The 24,216-nt window shown below is 38.1% G+C and overlaps 1 protein-coding gene across 6 annotated transcripts in view; it reads right to left on the bottom strand.

Moving 5' to 3' along the window:
- Nucleotides 1-24,216, bottom strand: part of ZNF536 (zinc finger protein 536) — a 353,231-nt gene that overhangs the window by 128,083 nt on the left and 200,932 nt on the right. For all 6 annotated transcript variants that reach the window (XM_027813254.2, XM_027813257.2, XM_027813255.2 and 3 more), the window contains one exon: nucleotides 9,273-9,425. In XM_027813254.2, the coding sequence (XP_027669055.1) occupies nucleotides 9,273-9,425 (153 nt within the window). The remainder of the gene's footprint in view (nucleotides 1-9,272; nucleotides 9,426-24,216) is intronic.

Genomic DNA, 24,216 nt, shown 5'->3' with positions numbered 1-24,216 from the left:
TCGCAAGTGTGTCAGGGTAGGGACGAGGGGACAGGAGACGCTGGCTGTCTATTTGTTTGCAGTTGTGCAGGGCTGTTTGGGAGTGCACGAACTCCAACAGCTGTGCTGCCAGTCAGAATGTGTACAAATATTAATGCTGTTTGTACAGCACAGACATACTTCAATATTTTTGAGCCGTTTTCTGTTATTCTGTTGTTTCTCCCACAGCTACTGTCAACAGTCACTAGTGACCTCTAATAAAACTTAGATATTTCAAGCGTTGCCTAAAAAGTAATCAGACTGGTGAACAACAAGTGCCAGGCTTTATAAGGTTAAATGCTCTCACTTTTGAGTTTTCACTCTTCTTAATTGAAACACTCTTCCTCAGCATCCCCTATGCCTTTACGGAAATCTTTAACACAATTATATTGAGCACTTCCTTTTATTCTAATGATAGTTCAGTGTGTTTTTGCATTGCACATAAAGTGACACCATTAAGAAGTGTGCCCCAGCATCACAGGCGCTCTGTCAGCCACTGGATCACTACCTCTGCAGAAGAAGTTTGCAATATAGGCTGCACTGATGTTGCTACAAGCGCACAGGAGCTGTTCAAATCAGTAAGTACATGTAGAAATGGATATAAGTAAGTTTAAATATGCTAACTAGTGGAAATACTACTAATATTTTGTTCTTCTAAAGTACCTTCAGTCTAAAGCACTGGGCACAACAACATACCCTTATTCTGAATTGCTAAGCCTTGAAGTCATTACATTTTCCGCTTGAAGGCCTCTCCACTGAGCGAGCTTCCTTTCAGCAGAGGAGATCTGGACACAGCTCACCATCAACGCCATAAGCATTGGACTGAAAGAAGACACTGACTGAGACAGTGTGATAAAAAGTTCAAATCTCTCCTAGCCTTGGTACGCTGCCTCTGTGGTGCTCCCACCTCTTGCATGGCTAGAAATGAGATCTAAAGCTGAGGGTCTGAAATTGGACTCAACATGTAGCAACACACTGTGCCACCTATCCAGCACAGGTCTGGCCAAATAACATTGTTCAAAGGGAACTATTCCAAACCTCTCTCTTCTCTTTTAGATCCAAATATTGGCAGTGATTAGTTTACTTCAAAGCAACCTTAACTGCTGCTATTTCAAGGGCAGGCGCTGGGAGAAGGGAGCAGGATGGAGTAAATAATCTTTGAATCTTTTAAATTTAGTATGTCGGTGTTTCCTAAATCCAGTAATTATGCAGCAGATATTTAGATGCTATTTCATCCATTCAAATTAACAACCAGCTACTCCCTGTGTAAGTCCCTGTACAAATGAAAAAACAGTTATAAGCCACTGTGGGAAAAAGCCCAAACTAACCAAAACCCAAGCCAGTTTCAATGGAAAACCCAAAGGATCCCTAATTTCCAGGACTCTACCAGCAACTGCAATAGTATATGTCCAAAGAATACTACAGGGGACAAGAGAAGCAGGCTATGATTCTTGTTAGAAGACAACCTGTTTGTATCTCATACTTTGAGGAAAGGTTTCAGAGAATTCATCCTAGTGTAATGACTACCCTGATAACATTGCCAAAAGCAGTGTCTGGATGAGTTATTTAACACTTAATATCAGTTCACATAAATTAACGTTGCCATGTAGGAGTGAGGAAACATGACTTTTTCAAAATAATTTTCTGCATTTCATACCCAAGAGTCATTTTTCATTGTTCGCAAAGGCAATGACCATCCTGATCTTGCTGATTCTCTGGTCCTGTTTGCATCCCTGCAAACCTTTTCACAACGGAGTAGAAAGAGGGAATATTCCAGTGTGCATAAGTGAAAAAGAAAAAAAAAAATCTTATAGAGAATAACTTATGTGGGCAACATAATCACTGTTCTGATCTATCTGCTGCTCTGGTTTACAAGACACAAAACATCTCACAAGAACGATTTTGTATCAGGACAGAGTAAAATAATAAAAATCCAGTGCTTCTTGTAAAATCTACACAAAAGCTTGGTAGATAACTGGAAACAGACATGTTGCCCAGCAGAAACAGGTCTGTTTGTAGGTCGTTTAAACAATATAGATGTATAATCTATGCAAGCTATCACCAATCCTGCTCCAAACACAATCTGACCATACTAGTCATAGGTATTGTATCTATGGGCTGGGCAAGGAGACCACAGCTAGCTTATAAATGGATCTACAAATTTTAAGGCCAGAAGGGACAATTATGATCATCTATTCTGATCTGCTGTATGGCACAGGCCAAAGACTCTCACAGAAATAATTCCTGTGTCAAATCACAACTACAATTTGAAACAAAACTTACTTGTTTGTTTAAACATATTCTGTTTCAACAACAGCAATAACCTACCATGTCCCTAGGTAAACTGTTTGACTTAAGTATTTTCTCTACTCAGAATATGAGTCTCATTTCTGACTTGAATTTGTCCAGTCTGCTTCCTACTACTGAGCACTGGTACATTTTCCCTGCTAGATGAAACTGGTTTGTTTTTTTCAATAAAAATATCTAATCCCTAAGGAGGGTACTTGCAGATGGCAAACGAGTCACCTCTTCACCTCCTCTCACTCTTGAGTAGAATACCCTTCCCAATTTTTCAATGTCCTTTTAAATTATGGGTACCCACTAAAGCTTTGATGAAATTTCAACTTGATATCAATCTTATACACTCGAAGACTATGTTTACATCCACAGCTATAGCAATCAACTAAGAGCTCATATTCTGTTGCTTCTCTACCATAATCCTAGCGCCAGTTCATCAATGCCTCCAGTATTTGTTCCTTTATATTTTGCTTATTTAAAATTTAAATTTAAATTTTAAATAAATTTTAAATTTTAAAAAAATAAAAATAAAAAAATATTGTCAAAAAGAGTCTGCTTAACTGACTAATCAGTGTCCCCCTGATTTTCAGCATCTTACCATTTTTGGCCATTGATAAGTTTTATCAACAGTGATTTCATATACTCCTTCAAATAATGCTGAAATACCACATAGGTGGAGCTGGAAGCACTGCTGTGGAGCTGCCAGTTTTTGTGCTACTTCATCTCTGTACATTGTTTTTCTTGTTGGGGGAGACTGTCGCATAGAACAAGGTACTTTCACAAGCTTTGAGAGAAAGTCAGAAACTTGATAAAACTTATGTTCATAAAATAAAATTGGATTAACTGTACTACCAATTCTTAATTTGTTAACAAATTCCGCCCTTAATTTTACACAAAACTTTTGTCAGGGTAGTCCATTTATAATTTCAAGGTCTTTGTATCCTTTCTTTTTTGAAATCCTAGACTAGCCAGAGCTTTTTTACTACTATGAGTGCTCTGCAACTTACTCTGTGTTCCAAGATCTGTTTTTTTATATGAACTTTAATGATTTGGAGAGCTCTTCAGCCAGGGTTTTTAAGACTTTATCTATGTTATCCAGTCTCATTCATTCTAAAAAATCTTAAAATGTAGTGGGCTACAGTATAACAGCCTCATTACTTAATGGCAGAACTATATCGTTGGAAAATACTTACAAAACCCAGCTAGCTTCTTCCTGAGAACAGACGAGTATTTAGTCTCTATACTGTGACTGATAATTTCTTATCCATTCTTGTCCAGTATTAGCAAGCTACCAATCGTTAAACCTGCCAGATCTACAGAATTTTCCCCTGTTCTCTATAACCCTAATAGCCACATACGTATTTTTACTATTACTTTTAGCATCCCTTAGCAAATCTACGTAGTTCTTAAGTATCTATTTATATTTAGTGCTGTGGGCTTCTTTATTCATTTTTCATACTTAAGATGCAGCTACTTAAAAATCTGTACTGCACCTTACACTCCCCTTCCCCACTGAATGCCCCCGCCTCCTTTCTAAATAAGATTTTTTAAGGAATGTGTTTGTGGCATATGCCCTGCTGCTCCTTGCAGTGCTGCTTCTCAGTACAGCGAGGGCTGTGCATCAGTACAAGAACCCCAACATCTAACGCTCTGGCAGCCAGTACTGGGGGTTTGAAAGTCACTCAGGGACAATATGAGTTGCAATTTGATCCTATACATTTCTAAACAAGCTATAGTTTTCTTTCATGCAAAGCAAATGAAATCAAACATCTTATAATGCCAGAGAATACTGCTTAATGAAAATATTGAAAACATTTTCCAGCATTTTTTATTTTACCATTGAAACAGTTATTGATAACCTATTTTATCCATTGTGCAGTAGATATTTTAGAAATGAATTGCTGTATGGTTTAATTAGTTCATTATTATGCCTATTCTTACACGGTAATTTCTTTTATCATTCTAATCATTCACTTCACACTTTTTAAACCAAATGGAGTATCAAAGGTTCTGTAGGATTATTTTTGGATCCTGCACATGTTTCACCACACAATTAATCTGTTTGTCAGAAATACTAACTTCTTCTCTTTACTACTTCCCTTTACCAGTAATTTTTCTCTACTATATAAGATGACACTACCCCTGCCCTGTAGAAAGACAGACTTTTGATGCCTGCGACTTAGTTTATTAAAGATTTTTCAATTGTGTACTAGGCATTACAATAAAATATTTTAATTTTTATAAAGTTTTATAATTGAATATTTTCCTTTATTTATATCTCATCTGCAATATTTATTTAGTCTTTTTACATGTCTTTACTTAGTTAAAACGCAGAGAGAGAAATATGGTTGTTACTTTGCAGGGAAGATTCAGTACATTAATATAAACTGTACACTAATTCCCCCAAAGCATATATATATGTTGTAAACCTGAAGACTTTTTACACAGCTGCTTATTGCTAAACAGTGCCTTGTCCAGAAGGGGACAATCTGTGTCTCTAATTGCTGTCACTGAAGCTGAGATTCATTATGTGACTTTCCCATTAAAATGTGAGCATTAATTTGTATAATGAAATATCACCCACTGCAGTGTTCATTAGCCATGCCCTACTGTATACTGCACATTGTTAGCTACCTAGAAACTGTAGTTAATTTCACTAATGGATATTTCCCTACTTAGTGTTTGGTAGGAAATTTATACTGTAACATTACCTCTTAAACTTTTAAAGAAATTTAAATTCAATCAATTATTTTCAACAAAAGTTTGGGATGTCATTAAGACAAGAGAAAAGGCATGCTGTACAATGTTAAGGATGGGAAATCTGGAGAAATCTAGAGAAATGGAAAGTCCTTTTAGTTCATCTTCGAAATGTAAGAATAAAGGATGTTCAATACCAAAATTGTCTCCTCTTGAAGCACACATACCCATTTTCCTTAATTATTCATATTGCTCATCCCACTACAAGCGCCTTCAGAGAATGGCAACAGGCAGTCTTTTTTTAGGAAGAAAATGTGAATTGGATTCATTTAAAACAGCACCATTTTTACTGTATTTCATCAGTTCGCCTAAGCAAGTTTTAAAATTGGGTAGTCGCATTTCCAAGGGAAGATGCAGGGACACTGTAAATGTATATAATACATCTAATGCATGTAAGGTGTGTGTCATACATATCGTAACGCTCTCGGCCAACAGACACAGCCCTGCCAAGTTTTTTATTCCTATCCTTCTCTTTCTCAGGTTTCTTGTTTAGCACAACCCAAACCTTCTTCAGGGCTCTACTTTGCTCATGCACATTAATCTTTGCTCATTACTCAAGGGATTTAACTGTGCCAATCATACTGGGAATATACCTGAGCACTTCATGACCACACAAACACAAACTGGTCTACATCTGCAGTAGCTTCTACGTGCTAGTACAACGTGCAAAGAGGTGATAGAGCTAATCTGAAACTGGCCCTTACAAAATGGGTCACTTGTCAAAGGTAGAACACAAGAAATTTTAATTTTTTACAACTAACTGTCCCTGTGCAGTCCAAAGATCTAGGCATGTATAGTAAAAACCACACCCATTTATTTGATTTCAGTGGGAATTCAGAGGGCTCAGGACCATAAAGAAGATGCTCAGCTCCCCGAAGGAAGGAACCTTAACTTGCTGCCCCCAGAGGGGAAAAATGGACACTCTGGAAGCATGTGCATATGGCACATTGTGAGTCACGGACACTTGGATGGTTTTATTTTTCACAATGTCTGAGCATCTTTAAGCCTTCTGTGTTATAACTTTCTCAGCTGTATTATGTACTAATTTATAACCAGGAAGCTGAATCGCAAAGTGGCCAAAGCACCCACATGTCTACCCCACTTTACTGGTGCATATACACGCTTTGTCCTTGTTTCTGCATCTCTCCACACAGCAAGTCAGTGTGAGTTCTGTAGTTCTGTGCGAGTTGAAGTAGGTGGTTCTGAAGAAGCAGGACCATACAGCCCATCTTTGCTCGTTGGTCCACATAACGAAGTCACCTAGGAGAGCTACAAGAGTTCTGTCTGTCCTCTCTAAGCCTCGAGGCTCTGAAGCATTTTGCCCTGAGAGCCCTCCCTCTTTTCTCTCAGGGTCTGTCTCGTCCTTCAACTGTTTTTAGAGCAAGAAAGAGGAGAAACTGATTTCACATAATTATGCCCTTTTCTTCTTATCATACGGGAACAATCAGAAATCATATCTTACTATCGTCCCCTTAAAGCTCTTCCTGGCTGAATATCGTTGAATTAGATAAGAAGAAAAATCCTCTACAATTGGGTGTTGGGACACAACTGAGCGTGCTAAATAAAACCTTGATGTACTTTTTTTTTCCCTTCAGAAGCTTATTATGTGATAGGAAAACACACAGAAACTGAGACTCAGTGTGGAGAAGGTTGCAACCATGAAATATCCAACAGAAATAAGAAGCAACCCAAGCCACTAGCTAATTCTTCTAACACAGAGCACAGCTTCCTCCTCTTGTGGAGGATTAAACGGCTTTTCTAGCTTTTTTGGGCCAATTGCCACAGAAGCACCTCCTGGCTGGATCATGCTTTGGGTCTTGTCTTGGCATGCGTACCCAACCAACCTACTCGTGTGCCTCCAAACACACAGATGTTCGAAGGAACCTGACTTCTGCTGAACTGCTTGAGCTCATCTCTAACAAACAGGTGCTGTGAGAACAAGAACCGTAATTGAGTTAATGTAGTGGAGAAACACAGTAAAGTGTTTTTTATCAGTCAGTTATATGATCCAGGCATATAATAAAGACAGAGTGTGACATAAAAGGCAGGAAACTGTCCTTGGTAAGTATGAGCTAACCAATATTTGTTTAATAACTGGTATCTATTACATCATTTCCATTTACTGCAAAGCAACTTAATTTTTATTTAATAACTCTAGTAATTTGCCAATTTACATTTTTATAATATTTATTAGGATTATTTCCAATATGTAAATCATTGTTCCATTTAAACATACTCTTGTCATTATTTACAAATGTTTTGTTCTTAACCTATTAACCTAATGGAAATTGATCTTTTATCTATTTTAAAATTATAATGATTTTTTAATATATTGCAAATGTGTTTTTTACATTCTGTTATTTTACATTGTTATTTTATACATATCTTTTTTTTCTTGTTTTAATTTTGTTTAGTCAATTCTAATATGCAAGTTTTATGGAATATTTCCATTGCAATTAATTTACTTTCCATTAGTTCTAAGCCACAAATACCAAATCTGTAATCACTGCCACCTTTAAAACAAGAACAAAATGACCACAACGTAATAGAGCAAAAGGGAGATGGGTACCCTCAGGTTATTTTAAAGAATTTTTCTTTGCACCTCCAATAGTAAAAATGTCAAACTGTTTAAACCTCATAGTTACAAGATTATTTTCCAATAATATAACTGCTATTTTTTACTTTTACTACATGAGAGAGCACACAAATAGGGCTTCCACCATGTTTCTTCCTTTATTATTTTTCCCTCCCAAAGTCCAACACAATAAAAAGACTATTCCTGTCCTAAATGGCCTGCAATCCAATCAGAGAAAATTACATTAGGGTGCCAAATTTTAAAATTCAGATCAAACCAGTGTGGTATACTCCTACTCCACAATCGAAAGAAGGAAGAATAAAAATACAATGAACAAACTTTCCCATCTCAACAATGAATTTTTTTTTCTTTAAATAATTTTTAGCCTTCATTTTCAATTTTTCAAAATCAGGCCTCACATTTGCAGGCCCAACATTCAGTATTAAATCTGTGCAAGCACACAGGAAAAACATTACTGCTGATTTGGGGAAGGGGCGGGGGGGAATTCTGATTATCTGGTACTTCAGTAAAATACAAATTAAAAGTGAAGTTTTTCAAGTGGGAGGTACCACTGGAAAATACTTCTTCATGCAATTTATTTTACTTACTGATTTGAAAAGTAGCAGTAAAATTCTGAAATTAATGAAAAATGGTCTAAAAAGAAAATGACTCCACAATTGCGGTGCCCTCTGTGTCTGTTTCCAAAGAGAAGTACCCTAAATCTCTAGTGTTGCATACTCTCCCAAAGCCTAGTATGATACCTAAGACTTGGAAGAAAACTGTATGTGTATCTGCCACATTCTGAATTTCCCATGATGTCAACAGGACCTGAGGATATCAACACTGTATGTCAGATTTTAATTATGGACAAAGTCTTCTTAAACATCTGCTGTGTCTGTACATGAACCTTACCATGCAGATATGTACTTTTAAGCAAACAAGGTATTACAATTTAATTGGAGTGGTTATAGTATACTAATATTGAGAGCCGTCCACCCGGTGAGTGACATGCCAAAATAAAGTGAGAATCCAGCCCAGCAGTAAGTCTCTGCAGGGTAGAAATGCTGTGATTGTTACTAAAATAAAACATGGGAAAGTTTACTATGGTGCAAAACATGGTACATTTTACTGCTTACAAGTACTAAGTTGGGTGAGTTCTAGTGGGGGGGGGGAAGCAGATCCATGAAGCTGATGTACCCATATGAACAGTGAGAGGTTAAAAATGAGCATGCTAAATGGAACAAAAATAGTAACTCTGAGAAAAACATCCAGAATCCCTAAGCAGATGCTAAGGAAAGCCTTTGAAGCAGTTAGTATAACTAAGTCTGAAACCAATAGGCTTATGCCTATTGAAGGACAAGGGTAATTGAAGGAAACAGTGATGAAGCAGGGAAGGAGACAGAAATAACCTCAACTGGGAAAAGATGATTCTATTAAAGTGGTCTTTATCCAACAACACATTCCTTGTGCTTTTATTTAAGACTGTCATATATCTTTCTCAAAAGACTTCCTCCAACTAATGAGTCCAAATCTACACTGGGAATTAAGGCTCCCAGCCACATATTATGTTAACCCCACACACACGGCATGTGTCGACAGTGCTCCACTCACTTGTTCCTCTCACCTGTATGTATTCTCAAGTGGACCTTTAAGTGATGTGATGTTCTGAAAGTTTTTCCACAATATGGGCAGTCTTTCATGGCAGAACCAAGGCTCCTGTCTCTCAGTAAAGCTGGCTGCTGGACTCCTACAGATCTCCCAGCATCTTCTCCAATGTCTGCAACAAAGAAATGTTCTCACATCACTTCAGCACATGTCAGAAGTTGTTCTCACTAAAACTGCTAACACAACACAAAGTTAAACATGTCAATACTACACCTGTCTATTTCATTCTTTAAATCTGACAGAATGCTGACAATTCATGTATTTTCTTGTTATTGTCTTAAATTATTTCATCTTTCCTATCATCATTTTAAGCAGCATATGGTACCTTTATATTGAACTGAATTATACAAGAAAAGAAACAGCTGTGTCAGCAGCTGGTTTGATTTCTTCTTTTGCTTAGTTCCTATTAATTTTTCCTCAAAAAGTTTTAGATTGTTGTTTTGTTGAAACTGTTTAATTTATAAGTAGTGTGAGAATCTGTATGCTTTTAGAGAGAAAAAGTTTGCATCAGTATATTAAAACAACAGAATTGCAGTGACAGGGGGGTCCAACAGCAGTGCCGATGTCTACACACAAAGCTCATCAACTTCCTTCTGCAACATTTCAGCAGCTGACTTACAACACACGACCTAGTGAGTGACCTAATATCATGGGAAGGGCAATGAAAAAAATTGGTCAGATGAGGGGGAATTCCTTCTCCCTCTCATCTGCAGCTCCTGAGTTTTCTCCTTCAGTGTTCACAGCTACATCAATTCTTTGCATCGTAGTACAATGGGTAAAACTCCAGGACACCTCTTCTCTCTCCTAATATAAAGAAGCAGTCATTCTCAGCCATCTTGAATAAGCTGCTATTACCCAAGCAGGCTATGAACAAAATAACTTACAAAAGACTGACATAAAAATTGCAAAAATATAGGGCATTTTTAAAATGTCATTATTCAAACCACACAAGACTCATCTGTCATCCTGTACTTACAAGGTCATGTAATATCACATATATGTATCGATTCATGATTTCACCAAAAAGTATCATGGTGAATGTTGAAATTCTGAACCAGGTTTACACTGCTGGCACACCACAGAGGTGAAATACACACGGACACATCACCACACCCCCACACAAGAGCTGAGCTATCTGGGTTATTCTGAGGCGGGGAGCACAGAGTTAAAATCTGCATGCAGAGTCTTGATTATTTCAACCATAAACTACTGACTAAAAATGTTCTGTCTTTACCCATTTGGTATGTAACTAAAAGCTGTCAGGAAACATAGTGCAGTCTACACAGTATTGCCTTTTAAATGGAAGTGATGGGACATAAGAAAGACTTAAACATTTGGCTAATGAAAACTATCCACACAGTAGCAGAGACCCAAATACCACACTTCTGGAAAAGGCAACTCTAACAGGCATTTCATTATTTATTATAAAATGGTCCCTCTAAACTGTTCTGCTTAAATCTGAAAGAAAGGGATGAGAGACTGAGTAAAAAAAAATAAAATTAAAGATACTTATCTTAATCATGTATGTAATCAAGCTACTGCTAGTTTTCAAAAGGCAAAATCTGACAGTTTTCACATCACCTTCTTGTTTAACATTTTCTGATTGTACTTAGACTGCAGAGTTAAAGTACAATATTTAAGTTAGAAAGCTAGTAACTGTCATTGTGAATTATTCACAAGTATGTAAAGTAACATACTGTAGGAATTTATTTTGTCTTTAGAAGTCCAGGAAAACATATATAGGTGCTAGTCTATAATCCCAATCTCCCTAAAGAGTTCTCCTTTTTTTTCTCCTTAAAAGTTGTATATAACCAAGTCTTAAGCTGCTTTAGAAAGAAATTAATTCCTAAGTGCAAAAAGATTTTTTCTGAAGTGCAAAACACAGAATGCATGATGATAAACTGCAGGATTTTATTTTGCTTTTCAATAAATACTATATGAGCATTATAGATAAATATATAGATAAAGCTAATAAGCCACTCAGGAGGAATTTACCGAATAAGTCTACTAGTTATGTTTTGCTATATGTCACTCTAAATGATGGCCTGTTATCCATTTGCCTTTTATCTTTCTATCTAGAATATGTGTGGCCCAATAAAAAAAGAATAAATTTGTAAGATAAACAGCTCGCTTTGCAGATTTAAGAGTCTAATTTTCACTTTACACAAAATTGAATTTTTTGCAAGGCAGCGAGACGATGGAGTTTACTCTAGCACTAATCCCTCTGAAAAAGCAAACCGAAAACAACAATGAAGCAAAGAAAGATGTGGGTGGTCTGAAGAGTTTTCTTTTAGATTTAAGTAGACATACAGTAGATAGCTCCAAAGGCTTTGCTCCAACAGAGGCCTTACCTTGAAGAATTTTTCTTCCCACAGTGAAAGCATTCCTAAGACTTTAAAGCTGGGCTAAGGGGTTTTCTTTTGAATTCCTCTGCCTACAAAGCCCACCGAAGCGCTGGAGGCCATCGCTACCTGAATGAGCAGCTTTACATCCAAGTTCTTTTATTTCCAACAATGAAAAGATATGTTCAAGGCTGCCGACTCTCCCCATCAAACACTACCCCAACTTCTTACTAGGGCCCCATTTTGGCAAATTGTACCTATTTGTCAAGGCACTTAAGTTTAAAAATGTGCTTAACTTTAAAACGCATGTAAGTCTCGCTGACTCTGCTACCAAGGGGTTTTTTATACTGAGTCTTTCAAAGCAATCTATGGAAAGGCAACGCGGGAAAAGTAACACAGAGCAAGGAGAAGAGACCAGCAAGGAAAAAGCTAAGCAGCAAACTGGTGAAAACGGACTACGCCAACAACAGTGTATATGGGGAATGAAAAATCTTCAGCTCTACCAATAACCGTGTATTTCACACCTCTGATGTCCCCTTCCTCCTGTTACTGACCCCCCCCTTCTAAGTAGATACTCTCAGTACTGTTAAATTGTGCAAAACTGTAGTAAAATTTTACAGACCTGCAGAACTAGGATTAGCCCCAGCAAATTCATTTAACGTATGATTTACTTGGGATTTGAGCTATGGTTTTGGGGCTGCTCGGTTCCAAGGATAAAAGATCAGGAAGGAAAGAGAACAGTTACTTATCTTAGAGCCATTGCGGTTCACTGAGTTATGTGGTCTACATGATGTGCACTCGATGCATGTGAGATTAGACTGCTTTTTTCACTATCTACTTCCATTATAGGTAGGTCTATGTCCTGAATGTCTTCCTGCCCATCCCTACCTTTCCTGATTTGAGTGCAGGAAATAATAGAGCAGAGCATAAAATATTGTATAGATGTACATGCCAGATGTAAGTCATCTGAGCCTTGTCTCTGAACTTACTTTCGCTGAGCTTTCCTTTCAATTTGAAAGCATCTGTTCACAGTAAACGTCATGGACAGAAGTGCATAACACAACATTCAGTTCTACACATGAAACCGGTCTTTGTGTCAGTGTAAGTAGAAGGCAACAGCTGTGAGACCTCCAGCAGCTACGTATGCTGTACCTGCTGGGCGGGCAGACACTGCTCCGCGGCGCTGGACACAGAGGAACTCAGCCATGAAGCAGCTTCTGGGGTGGTATGACAGACACACCTCTTGTGTACCGTGCCTCAGCTACTCTTGGTAAGTGACTGTGCGCATGTCCTCATGGGACAAATGCAAGGAAAGAAAGTTCACTTTAAGATCCATATCAGAAGATGGCAATTAGCTGCATAACCAAAGAGCTAATGTGAGCAAAATGTGAGCAAATCTATTTGCCACACAGACTGAAATTAAAATTAAGCAATCCATAGGATCAGTATTTGAAGGACTAGCCCTACTTCATTCAGATAGATGGCTGCTTCTCAGGAGAGGAGAGATAAAAAGCCACCACTCCCCTCCTAGCATGGAGATGACCCATGCCGTGCTGCAGACTGCTCTCACATCCCCTCAGCACCTGGAAAAGAAATTTCCACAGAGCCAGATAATCCAAATAAACAGTTTTGAGCCAGGAGCACTTTTACAGTGGCAGGTTAAAAGAAAGCCAGAAACACACCAGCGAATCCTTTTTTACAGCAGATACCTTACTAGGTGTCAGAAATTATCTACGCAGAAGTGAGCCATTGCCATGGCTGGCAGTGCCCTCAGCGCACAGATAGACGTTACAGAGGCATGATGCCCAATTCAGGGGATATTTCTACAAAGGAGAACACAAACTTAGGTGGATATTGAATGTGTGTACCCAAAGCAGAAGCTATCTAGCCAGTCACATGAAGAGGAAAAGAAAAATAATTATTTGAAATTTCCATATGTGCTCTGTATGACTGGTCTACCTGTCTGGGACGAGCATACACACATCTAGAAAAGAATTAATTGCTTTTGTAAAAAGAAACCTGTTTCAGTTGGTTAGGTAGCAGCATTGACTTCAGTCATGTCGGCAGCCAAATCTTCAAAGGAGCATCTACATACATGTCCCATAAAATTTACTAGAGTATTTATTTTTCCACGTATGTGAAAGTGCAGGAATTCACAAAGAGGTACTTTCACATTCAAAGCAGCTAAATTGCAGTCCCCATGCAGACTAAATTATCAATGAGGTCAGCTGGAATTTGTCAACACAAGGATTGCCAAACTAGCCAAAACAGGCAATCACATGGGAAAGGTAATCAATTCACAAAATAGATAATCACACAAGCATACTTTTCAGACATTGTTAAAGATCTCTTTGAAAACTACATAATCCCAGTTTGAATCCTGAAATACTCAAAATATTTGTAGTCCTTTAGAACTGCCTGTAAAAGTTAATGAAACATGGTGCAACAAGAAGTGGTAGTGACTATGGTTATTTTTTTGATGATCTATAAACAACTCAGATTAGCCCATTTTATAGCAGGAAAAATTATATCCTGAATCTAATGTTAAGAAGGGAATTAGAAGATATTTAGTGTGTTAATCCTGTCACTGCTTTTACCTTTATGCAAGTATGACTGGACTCAGCCACGTTGTTTCCTGGGAAGCAGTACAAGATAGGCAAAGTTAAACATGCTTTACCTTCCTTGCCTATTCCTTTGAGAAAGCTTTAATAATACTGAAAATAGTGGAAAATAGGAATATAATTAGGGATATAACTAACCATTTTCTTCTAGCTACCTGAAGTAGCTTCAATTACCGTGCTTCCATGTAAATGAAAACAGAATCTGGCCCAGCGCTCATAATTTGAAATTAGAATCCTATTAGCAGATGTCAGTACATTTTTTTGCTGGTGAAGTTCATGGCTTACAATGAAAGAGTCTAATATTACTAAATATTACAGTTATATTTTAGGCCTCCGGAAAGAGTTACGAATGTCTTCGGTCAGGAACAACTTGCTGTCTCTATTGTTTCATCAAGGATTTAGGTTTTATAATGACCATATATGGGAATCTTAAACTGTTAATATGGATTGGCAGAGAATTTGTTTAAACAGAGAGCTATTTTAGAAGAGAATTGGAAAGCAGGCCTACTAGTGAGAAAGCAGCATTCACATTGTTTGTATTATTAGAAATAAAGATTATACCAAAGGTTCCACTGGTAAATAAAAAGATACCACTTCTGACGTCAGACTTCCCACTTAGCCCTCTGAACCACCCAGGCACACAGAAGGCACAAACTGTCCTGCCTCTGCTACCAATCAGTGCATTACCAGATTTAAATTTAAAATAGAATCTAAATTAAACTGGAGTAAAATACCCATACCCATTTATATGAGGTAAGATTTAGAAGTGGGCAAACGGCAGCCATAGCCGATACCTTGGACTACAGGGGAGCTATCTAGGCGTTATTTCAAGCACAAGAGAAAGGGAGCCAAAATATTCTAAGCATAATAACTGGTAGGTCGCAGAACTGGGGGCAGCGCACACACTTTAAGCCCATACCTGGAGCACATTACACACTTGAAGAGCGGTGTTTTTCACACCTCATGGGTGCAAAACCCTTTTGCACGACAATACTGCATGTATGAAAACGTTGGTTATATCTTAATGCTTTTCACCATGGCACACATTCTGAGAAACATGCAAGAGGCTGTATATACAGCATGCAAAGAGACATCAATAGACACTTAACCAAAATTAAGCTTGTGTTTATCACAAAATGTTTATCTTCTTTTTTTCATTTTAATCAAATTCCCTACAGAGTTTTTGTGTTGGAGCTCTTAGCAGTCCTACTTTTCAAATTGTTCTAAAACTTTAAAACCTTTTAAGATAATCAAATTTCAAGCACAGCTTCTGAGGACATCATTTCAGCTGCCTGATTTGTTTGAAGAAACATGTGACCAAAAGACACAGAAAATCAGATGTAGTACATAAAAAACCAGGGTTGGTTACTTGCCATTAACTTACAGAGCTCAGTTTGAACTGAAAACTAAGCATATTGGGGGGAAAATGATTTTTTGGAGAGAACATTTTTTGAATTAGACCTTTTTAACTGTATCTTTAAAAAAAAAAAAAAAAAAAAAAAAAAAGAACAAAAGAAGACATCTTAAGCACCTTACAATATCTTTCATTTAACAGTTGGCAGAAGGAAACTCCCAGATGAACATTGCCCTGTGTCTTTCTCTTTAACCAGCTGAGTGATCCAAGCTTTTAATAAAGCTGTTCCAATTATTGTAAAAGTCATCTAGTACCTTATAGCCACAAATATTGACAGTTTATTGCACAACGCATTCATGACATTTGAAGGTCACATCATACATAATACATACACTTTTATAAAAGTGTCTGGAACAAAGAGATACATGATCAGCAATTACATCTTACCATTTGAGGGTATGATTTTATATTTATTTAAAGTGAAATACAATATGAAATGCAAATTGTTAATAAAACACAAAATAGTTCATTTTCGGTATTTATTGTTTTATTAATCAGCAATACTGAGTTCAGTTGTACAAAAACAACTGAATGTGGTCCATGCACCAAGAAGACTACAGTTAAACATCATTATCCTCCAAACCACCACACACGGTCTTAGCTCAGCATGAGAAGAAAGTAAGCTTAAAATTTTAATCTCACTACTGTATATCTCTCCAGCCTACTGAATTCAATGAAACTTCCACACTTACATCTGAATCAGGACCGTAGCATATTACTGAAATACTAGTTTTGATAAAATGGAATCAAAATGAAACTGGAAGGCATGCTGAAGATCTTTTATGCACATGCAGGCCTATCAAACTTCTTCATCCTCTTCCAGTGCTCATGACTTTTAAGGCCACTCTAAAAACACACAGACACGCACAAATGGTATAATTAAAAGGTGTAAGCTGCAATTTATACGGTCAGACCTGTGCACAGTCCTTCAATGAATTCAACAAACATTAGAAATACACAGAGCATGGCCCTTGACAGTGCTTGTCTTTGGTTAAACAGCCTTCATTTTATGGTAGCACCACTAGATCCTGGAACCACCAGCTACCTAACAAGACCTGAGCTTGCAGCAAATTTCCACATAGATAACAACACCATTTCCTCTAACACCATTTTTGCTTGTTTGTTTCAAAATCCTGCTATCTTCTTTCCTAAGGTCTTCACATGCAAGACACTTCTACCATCCAACTCCCTTCACCGGCTTTTCAGTTCCGCTACTCCAAAACCATGGCTTTGAAACCCCACTTCCTTAACTTGACTGTATATAGATCAAAGCACTCCAGATCCCAAATCACTGGGTTTGCCAGATTAAGTCTATGAAACTCCACTGGACTTGTCTAATCTTTCCACAAGAAAAGTGGATGCTTTGGGAGAAGATGTACTTTGTCATTTGTCAGAACGATGGGTCTCTTTGCTATCTTGAATGTAATGCTAGTTACTTTCAGTGATGAGCTTCTGCTTGTTCTTGCTTTCTTCGGAAGCACACATCAGAGCTGCCATGACAACTTATTGTACTTCTCTGTCCAGAATATGTATCTTTGCAAGCAAAGCAGGTACTCTTTCCATCAGCAGTGCTGGACTTAAGTACATACACATGGATCTTTCATTGGTATTTTGCCAATGTTCTTTGTCATCTAACCTCAAAATTTACTCTGGTGTTCATTTATACTTCTGATAGCAATGTTAACTCCCAAACCTTCCATACAACATACTTTCATACATGGTTTTCTCCTTTTCTTAAAACAAGCTTAGAATATTCTGGATTTTTAGTATATGTTTACGCCAACAGCATTCTGTGATTCTCATGTACGCCTGTCTCACTAGTTTTCTTACCCAAACCCTTGACTCACCTGTGTTAGCTTTGATCCTGACACCCACATTTGAAACAGACACTTGGTTACTGACCAGAGAGGACGAGGTCTTTGCTCACTTCATACAGATTGTTTACTGCTTTTGGAGAAAATTCCAGTGGGGAATCTAAGCAGAGAAGCTATCCAACTGGACCATCTTTTGGATTTGTATGTGCTATTTGTAGGCAGGTGTTCAGGTACCAGATGGCCTCAAAGCCCATACTACTCAGGTTATAGCAGCTTCTACAGACTGTCTGCGTTATATTCCCATCTCTGAGATTTGCAGAGTGGCTACATGGAGCTTGATAAACACTTTTACCTAGCATTGCTCTCCTGATGCCAAGGCTAGATCAGATATCCAATTTGGGAGAGTTGCCTTACAGTCCCTCTTTAATTAAGTACTCCTGATCTCCCACTCCTGGGATGGATTGCTACTGCTGATTAAGCTCCAGAAGTAAGGATCTGTGGAGGCAATTTCATGAGGGAGAAAATGAAGTTGCTAGCTAATCAGCTAAAATAACCATTAACTGGACTTCTGTGAATGAATATATTGCCACCTTCTTGCTTCCATACTTACCTTGTTTCTTCCACATGTTAGCATCTCTACATACCCATAAACCAAACAGGTAAGGTGTACTTCATTGTGACCTCTATCTTGTTGCTAAAATACACGTGGCACAAACAGAACCATTTGGTACAGTGTACACGCTACACTATGAAGAAGATCCAAGACATTGTCAGTAAACTATAGGAAAGATGGTGAATGTGGGTGGAAGAGGCTGGTATTGAACCTGTTTTCCCTAGGTTCTCCCCATGTGCCTGACAATGCAGTCTGTGAGATTTTAAAAGGCATAAATTAACACCCAACTCCACATAGTTTTCAAAATCGATTAATATATTTTAAAATCTTTTGAGCACTTGTATGGAAATATTTAATAACTACACTAGCCAAGTTTCATCCTGAGTTCCTGGGCTTAAACAAATCCAGAAAACAAACAGATCATTTTTTCAAGTCACTAACAGAGGCTTGCCTACATTATAAGTAGCTCTCAGAGCATCAGGTACCATTGGAGAAATTTTTGCATACTATTGATTAGGAAAAGGCCTTTTCATTATTATTATTTTATCACAGGGTAGCAAAATCAGCATAGAAGTGCCGGTAGGAGGTCATCAGATTTTATAAAAATTCATTCTAATAATATAAATGATTTAAAATGTCACAGGAACATCTTTCCATAGATGCCTGTAAGAAAGAAACCAACAACAGACCCAGACACATAAAAAAACTGTGCAGGTAGCTAAATTACTAATTTCACCCTCAACAAAATGAGAAAGAATTAAAGACTCATTCCATTTACAGATTACTGATTACAGAGTGCTGACAGTGTCCAAAATGCGAGTAACGTCAAGGTGTGTGTTACAACATTTGGACTATGGTAATATAGACTTCTCCAGTATCTGCATTTTCTTACTTTTTAATTTCCAGTGCTGCCTTCACACTAAATAAATGCTTTGACCTAATACAAATACCTCTGTAAGTAACTTTTTTCCCATTTAACTTCTTTGGTACTTGCCACTTCAATACAATTTCCAACTTCTTTCCCCATTTCACAAAAAAATGAGCTGTACTTCAAGAAATACTTATGACAAACTCTGAATCTATTTTACTAGCACCCTTTTTCTATAAATAAAATATGTTAATTACATGAGTTTTGCTATAACAGAAAAATACGTATTAAAGTAATTACTTGCAAACTTGAGAAGGGATCCCTTTACTGTTCGCTCCCCCCCCCCCCCCCCCCCCCGCCCCCCGCCCCTTATAGGTTTAACAATGTATTGTGGGCATACTGAGACCACAATGTCTTTAAACGTGATATTATATGAATGGATTCATTAACTGTTTTATACTAATGACGTATCTCAGAAAGTACATTAATAGGTCAACGTGTATCCATGTTTTGTAAAATAGCCTTGAAGTACACTGATACTGTAACATGCTATTTGTGTGCTATAAAAATATGAAATGCTGTGTACGGAGCTGATATATTAATAATCCGGTTTTCCTTTTCTACTATGAAAATATAAAATTTTTCATCTGAACTATCCTGGTAGAAACAAACAAAAAAAAAAACCACCAAAAAAAAAAAAAAGAGAAAAGTACTGTTTTGAATGCTCTTCTCTGATTTAGCTGAGCTTGTGGCAATAACTGGTTTAGGCATAGGCTTCAGTATGCTGGAATGATCCTGAAACTAATTTTGCATGTGTTGGAGTTGGACTGTGGCCATGCACGTCAGTATGCTGGAACAGAGTTATCTAAATCCTGAGCCTTATTTTACATGTGCTGGTGTTGGACTGTGGCCCTGCAATCTTTTAGGTCTCCATCTGTAGCTATCAAAGCCAGGGTGTGCCCAGCCACTCGCTACTGTTCACTGCTTTCCTTCCACGGGAAAGCTACAGGCTCGCAAGCACCCTCCCGCAAATTGGTGCGACTGGAGGCTCTTCAGAGTCCTGGCAGGTCTCATCAAAACCTTCCTCTAAAGCCTCTTTGCTGCCATGGTCGGCCTTTTGCAGCACATCCCACTTCCTATATCAATATAATCTTAGACAGTTATCAAGCCCCACATCAGTGACAAGAAATACCAACCTCTCTCACACACGTTCCCTCAGATTCAGTGAGTTAATTCCTCTTTCCGTACCAGGTAAAACAGCCCACTAATTTTTAAGTAAGCTATGGAGACCACAGCTCCAGGACTGATGGAAAGCTGCTCTGAGTTTCCCAGCCTGACAGGGCTCTCCCTGCGACCATCGGCCAAAGGGGTTTGAAGCCCCAACAGTCTATTCAGAAGCTAGCAATTGGTTTCTTCTGGGGAAGGGGGCAAGAAAAGATCAGGTACTCAGAAGCCACATTCCTCCAAAAATACATGAAACGCTGGCTATACACAAATCTGGAACACCAACACAGAGGCAGTGATAGGGACTAAGCAAAGCAAAGGTAGTTGTACAAAGTACTTCTCACACCCCAGAGATGAACCGATAGCCTCGAGGGACCTACAGACTGCTGGTAACACGGTACGAAGTTTTTGCATGCCTTCTTCCACTTGCTTACAGCTCCTCCACATTAATCCACCAGCAAATATGTATTTTAACCCATCAGGAGCATCTACAAAATCAGGAGATAATCTGGACTAAATTATTTGCAAGCACATTTCTCTACCAGAAATTAATAACGTTTTGTCTCTACAGAGCCTACTAAACTGAGGAAACCACGTCACACTAAGGTCAAGGACAGACATTCACATGAAGATCAGGCATTCATCTGTGACTGGACAGACAAGTTGGCTCACTGTCTGCCTCGGAGACAGAGGAGGACTTATTTTAGAAGAAGGAGGGTTGTTCCATCTCTTAACTTATTAGCAATGCACTTTCTTCAAAATCCAACAGTAAAAGAAATTCAAAACCCAGGTAGTCTGCATGCACGGAAGCACCTTTTGTTTAATAAATAATTCAACCATGTATTCCTTTTTAATTTAAAAACGGTCTGACTGAACAGTCAACAGAGTGTACTAAAGTTGGCAAAACACAGTGTTGAAAAATTTAAAAGTGTATTCAAGGCCATATTCATTTGCTTCACTTCTCATAGAGTGAAGAGACAGGCTGTGCTGAAGTTCTAGCTTTTTGGTTATCTCTTAAATTATACACATATTCACATGATGAGCACTTGATTTTGAAAGCTGCTCTGCCCTGGAATTAGTCTGTCTCTCTTTCCGTTACCAGCACAGCAGCCCCTGCTCCTTCACCTCATGAACATCATCTGACACTCAGCCAAAAAGTTCTCATGAGCTCCTCTGTTGTGCCTGTGTGGGCCAGACTTAACTATCGACCATCTTGGAAAACAGAAATACTGTAAAACATTCTGGAAATATCCAGCTCATCATCAGAATGAAGGTCCCATATACTAATAAGCATATGGTAAGGTACAGAACACATCTGGCTCCAAAAATCTGCAGATAATGATGCAGTGAAATCCATCCTGGAACTGAATTTGTAACACACTATTGCAAATGCACACAAATACTTGGAATTCGTTGAGTGCATTTGGTACTGACTGATCCTCTTGAAGACAGTCAAAAGAATATAGCACTATCCTAAGTATGAATTCACAGGTTGAGTTTCTGTAAAACAGAATTCTTAGCAGTAAGCAGCTGAGGATAAGAAGGAAAAAAGCAAATAGAGTCAACTCTTACATTTAGCTTTCTGCACCACAATGTTTAAAAGAAATTCTTGAATTTCAGAGCAGACAGCAAGGAAAAAATAATGCTGTGGTGAAACCTTCTTACGTCAGATTCCTGGAGATCTTCTTATTCCCCCACATATCCCAAAGCAGCAGCAGGTACTTAATGCCTTCCCAAGAAAGGCCAACCTTTGCCCCCACTCTGCTGAGTGTCTGATTCCCATCACTGTGAATGGCTTACAGTGTTTTGCACCCTTTCTGATCAGCATCAGAACCGACTGGCTCTGCAGCTATCACGCAACATCCACCAACATGAAATTACCAGCTTGATGATGCTCACATGACATGAAATGCCGACAGAAGGAAATCTTATCTCAGAACAGTGAGATATGCAGGAAAGGTCTTTACAGGGGAGGAGAATAGGGGCAACCTAATCCTTACAAAGTAACACTGACTTTAAAGAAAATGACTCAGCAATAACGTATCTTTCAAACTGGGCATACTTATTTAAAACAAATCTCCTTAGAGCCACAGGATGACAGACATGAGTCACATTTGGAAGCGGCAGAAGTTTCACACATACATCTTGAATTATTTCACAGCATATGGAAGACGACCAGCTTTTCACCAAATATTCACTATTCTAAACAGTAGTAAAATAACCTGCAATATACAGGATGAAAACACTAACCAGACCAGATAAACACTTTATATGGATATATACACACATATATAGATATATAACATATATATAAATTATATACGTATATAACTTTCAACACCTTGTGCTGTTGTGACAAAACAGACTATAAATTATATGTGCGGAATAAAACTCTGAATCTGACAAAATCTGAACAAATGCTCAGGATAACTATAGAGATTGTTTAGACCCAAACTCCTACCATGAATTTGTAACACACTATTGCAAATGCACACAAGTCAGAGAGTCTTAAGATTCTAATTTTGGCCAAGCCCTAGCTTACATTGAGACACTTTGCAGTAAGTACCATCCCAGTGAACAGACCAGTTTAAACCCTGAGAATGCAGGCTACTGCATTTGTGGAGACACATGTTTCCATGCCTTTTCAGGATGGTGCTAGTGGGAGCCACTCCAATAGCCTGGCAAGCCCACGCAGAATTTGGTGCATAACAAACTGGCTTGCAACCGATTACATTTGAAAGCTGTCTACAGTGGGACTGGCCAACCTAACAAAGTAAAGTATGGGGTTGAGAAAAGGTGAATGGCAGTATAAACTGACTGAAATAATTTCAACAATTTTACTAGTAGTGGCCTTTTTCTGGCTATGGATTCTGCGCTAGCTCACTACAGATATGTGACTAGTCACAAGGGTCATACCTGCTTGTTTTCAAAAAGCGATCCTGTTGACTACTAGGCAGTGGAGTTTGCTGATACATGCTGAAACATTTTAATGTTTGGTGGGTGACCAAAATCTGTTACCGCTTAACAGCCAAAAACTCTATACTGCTATCACACCAAGTTTTATCATACAACCGTAGGATACTAGCATTGTGTATTTAAAATAAACCATGATGGGAAGAGGCAGCTTGGGAAAGGCAGCTCAGATACTAGACAGGACGCTGACGAGTCCTGCCGATCAGTAGAATTGCATTCCAGAAAAGAATTTCTGGACAGACCATCATCTGCAGTACTGCTCTGGTGAGTGCCGATCACCAAACAACAGTGTGCTTTCTCCTCCCTATTCCAGGGCTCTTTTCAGTTACTATTTGTTTTAGTTACACTGAATCACTGCTCATCTACTAAGATACGATTTGATTAGGGTTTTTTAAGAAATTCCTTTCTTCTTGGATACACTTTTACCACCGTTTTTTGAAGTATGAGAATAAACACACAGCCTGTATGATGGCAATTTCCATTCATAGTTTGACAACTAAATGTTGCAATGTTGGTTGAAACTCCTGCCTCTTATTGTCAATTTTTCTTTAGGGAAAAACAACCCAGAAACATATTCTGTCATCTATTTGAAAAGATACAGATATAATCCACCTATGATGATTGCAATTTTTGGAATTAAGACTGTGATCCAAAACAGTACTATGATCTACATTTTAACCACTGCTATTACAATAAATGAAACCAAACGCAGTGATTCTCCACACATTTATCTTTGTTCTGATAATGCTTTGCAAGAGTTCTGGCTGAGAATGCTTTACATCAGTAAGCATTATCGAAAATATTCTCTGAAAAATATGCACCATATTTTTCATAGTCATCATCGTAGTCAAAGCAGAATTATCGATAGGAGATGGTATGCATGCAGATCTTTTGCTTTTCATCTGTGGTGCAGAAGTTGCTAGCCATCAAATGTTTTAAGTGTCTGAGGGTCTTCTGATGGCAGACAACCAGCAACATAAGACCATAACTGTAGACATAAGGCGTAGCTGACTGTCAACATCATAAGCACACAC

The sequence above is a fragment of the Falco cherrug genome, chromosome 14 (genome assembly GCF_023634085.1).
Source record: "Falco cherrug isolate bFalChe1 chromosome 14, bFalChe1.pri, whole genome shotgun sequence".
Lineage (NCBI taxonomy): Eukaryota > Metazoa > Chordata > Aves > Falconiformes > Falconidae > Falco > Falco cherrug.
This window is presented reverse-complemented; position numbering and strand designations above follow the sequence as displayed.